Raw genomic sequence first — 2,744 nt, forward strand, 5'->3', positions numbered from 1 at the left:
GAAATAATAGTGGTTTTTTTTCTTCTATATGCCAAATATTATGCTAGATCCTTTTAAACATATATATCTCCAATATTCATTAAAACCCTGCTAGGTAGGCATTATTATTTTCATTTTATAAAAGATGAAAATGAGATGACAGAAGTTAAGTAACATTTACAGTAAATGGTAGAATCAGGTTCCAAGTTAGTCTGCTCTAAAGTTCTGCTCTTGACACTGTTCTGCCCCTACAGTCGATTTACTTACTGTGTGACAAAGGTAATAGCCTTTCCAGAGCGCCCGGCTCGAGCTGTTCGACCTACTCGATGGATGTAATCCTGAAACAAAAGGGTAAATAATTGGAATTATATGGAATATAAATAATAAACTATGTATGTAAAGTCTTACTGCAAACCTTTGAAAGAAAAGAGACTTGCGTTGGAACATAAAAAAATGGATTGGGCACTTTGTTGAGATAAATCTACTTCATCTTTTTTATTCTCCTCACAGCACAAAATTGATCTCATTTTTTCCTTTCTTTTATAGAAAGACAAATCTACAGAGCATATCTACCTGGTTACAGCCAACATGGTGTAGAGAAAAACAGCACTGGGTCTAGAGACAGACCTGGGTCAAAGCTCTCATTTTACCAGCTACACAACTGTCTACAAGTCACATAACCTCTCTGAACCTGTTTCTATCTATAAAACAGGGATAGAAACACATGCCCAAATGTGCAGTTATTGTGGAAATCAAATGAAAAAGCACCTTGTCCACAGCAGTTAAATACAAAACCAAGAGATACCAGTTGTTCTCAACCAGAGACGACTTTATTCTCCCTAGAGAACATTTGGAAAAGTCTGGAAACATATCTGGTTGTCACAATGTCAGCTGTAGGCAGAGGCCAGGAATGCTGCTAAGCATCCTACAATGCAAAGGACAGCCCCCACAACAAAGAATTCACTGGCCCCAAGTGTTAACAATGCCAAGATTGAAAAACCCTGAAATTCACTACGAACCACAAGCTGTCACTTTGAAAGAAATGAGACAGACAAAGGTCAGCCCCTCTGACTGTGAGCATCTAATACCACTCCCTGGCTACCTCTATCCACATGTATTAAGATTCTATCCACGGGGGGCTATTCTGGCTATATTGGGTTAAATAAAACACATTTATTAAAATTAAAAATGAAAGATTATACCTGCAGGCACGTGTGAAATGATGAGAAGGAATAAATCAGGACAAAACAAAAACAAAACAAACTTTGATACTTAACTAAATCAAGGACCAAAAAAAAGGTTATAACTAAAGAAAGACAAAAAACATTTCACTAAGAAATACTCTGGACAAAATGGAATATTATTCAGCCATAAAACAAGAATTAAATCTTGCAATTTGTGATAACATGGATGGGCCCTGAGGGTATCATGCTAAGTGAAATAAGTGAGAGAAAAATAAATACCATATCTCACTTATGTATAGAATCTAGAAACAAAAACAAAAAACTGAGCTCATAGCTATAGAGAAGAGATTTGGTGGCTGCCAGAGAAGGGTGAAATGGGTGAAGGGGCTCAAAAGGTACAAATTTCCAGTTATAAAATAAATAAGTCCTGGGCACGTAACATATAACATGGTGACTGTAATTAATAATACATATAACATGGTGACTGTAGCATACTTGAAAGTTGCTAAGAGAGTAGATCTTAAAAATTCCTAACACATGAAAAAAAATTTGTAACTATGTGAGGTGACGGATGTTAACCCAACTTACTGTAATGATCATTTTGCAATACATACAAATATTGAATCATTCTCCTGTATACCTGAAACTAATATGTTATATGTTAATTATACCTTGGTGGAAAAAAAAGAAGTATATTTAGGATTAGAAAGTCAGGTCAGCAACAGGACTCACCTTGGAATGGGTAGGAATGTCAAAGTTGACAACTACATCCACGTGAGGTATGTCCAAACCTCGGCTTGCAACATCAGTTGCTAGAAGAATTGAACGAGCCTTTGCCTTAAACTTATTAAGGGATCCTAGGCGCTTGCTCTGAGATAATGAAAAACAGAAATGAAAATAATTTAAGGAATCTTGGAATCCAAGACATACGAACTAGACACACTGAAATACAAGAGACAAAAGTTTTTCAAACAATGTTTCCCTCTAAGTCCAGACTAAACTTCACAGGTCAAAAGGAAACATGGAAGAAACGAAAACATATTCAAAACTCAGGCTAGAAATTACTAACATGAAATAGGAACTGTTTAATGTGATAGAAAGATAATTGGGAAATAATTTATTAAAAGTCCTTAGTGACCACTGTTACCACTAGGACTGAATAAATCAACTCAAAAGCTCCCGTACCAGCAACTACCTATAGAATATCCTAACCTGAGTCTCCTGCTATCCTAAAAGGAGGAAGTAAGCATCCAGAGCAACACTTCAAAGCCCAAAAAATCAGAACAATTATGGGAAAATATGCATAAATGTCATGTGTTGTTATTAAACAAACCCACTACTATAAGCTTTCTCTTTCTCATGCTACCAGTTCACCACTAATGATGCCAAAGAATCTTTACCTGACTCATCTGTCCATGGAGGGGGATGGCAGTGAATCCAAGATTTCGGAGTAGCAAAGCTGTTCTCTGAGTATTATTACAGGTGCTGCAGAATATCATAAAGGAGTTTCCAGCCAACTCATTTAGAATATAAACCAGGTAAGTATCCTAAGTTACAAACCCAAAACAATATATGTAATTG

At 36.1% G+C, this 2,744-nt stretch overlaps 1 protein-coding gene across 1 annotated transcript in view; it reads right to left on the bottom strand.

The window, feature by feature from the left end:
• Positions 1-2,744, bottom strand: part of DDX47 (DEAD-box helicase 47) — a 20,615-nt gene that overhangs the window by 5,339 nt on the left and 12,532 nt on the right. Inside the window, exons 5-7 of the mRNA XM_023520897.1 lie at positions 2,564-2,710; positions 1,896-2,033; positions 247-317 (exon numbers count right to left, since the gene is read on the bottom strand). Of these exons, the coding sequence (XP_023376665.1) occupies positions 247-317; positions 1,896-2,033; positions 2,564-2,710 (356 nt within the window). The remainder of the gene's footprint in view (positions 1-246; positions 318-1,895; positions 2,034-2,563; positions 2,711-2,744) is intronic.

Source organism: Pteropus vampyrus, unplaced genomic scaffold (assembly GCF_000151845.1).
Source record: "Pteropus vampyrus isolate Shadow unplaced genomic scaffold, Pvam_2.0 Scaffold283, whole genome shotgun sequence".
NCBI classification, from domain to species: domain Eukaryota; kingdom Metazoa; phylum Chordata; class Mammalia; order Chiroptera; family Pteropodidae; genus Pteropus; species Pteropus vampyrus.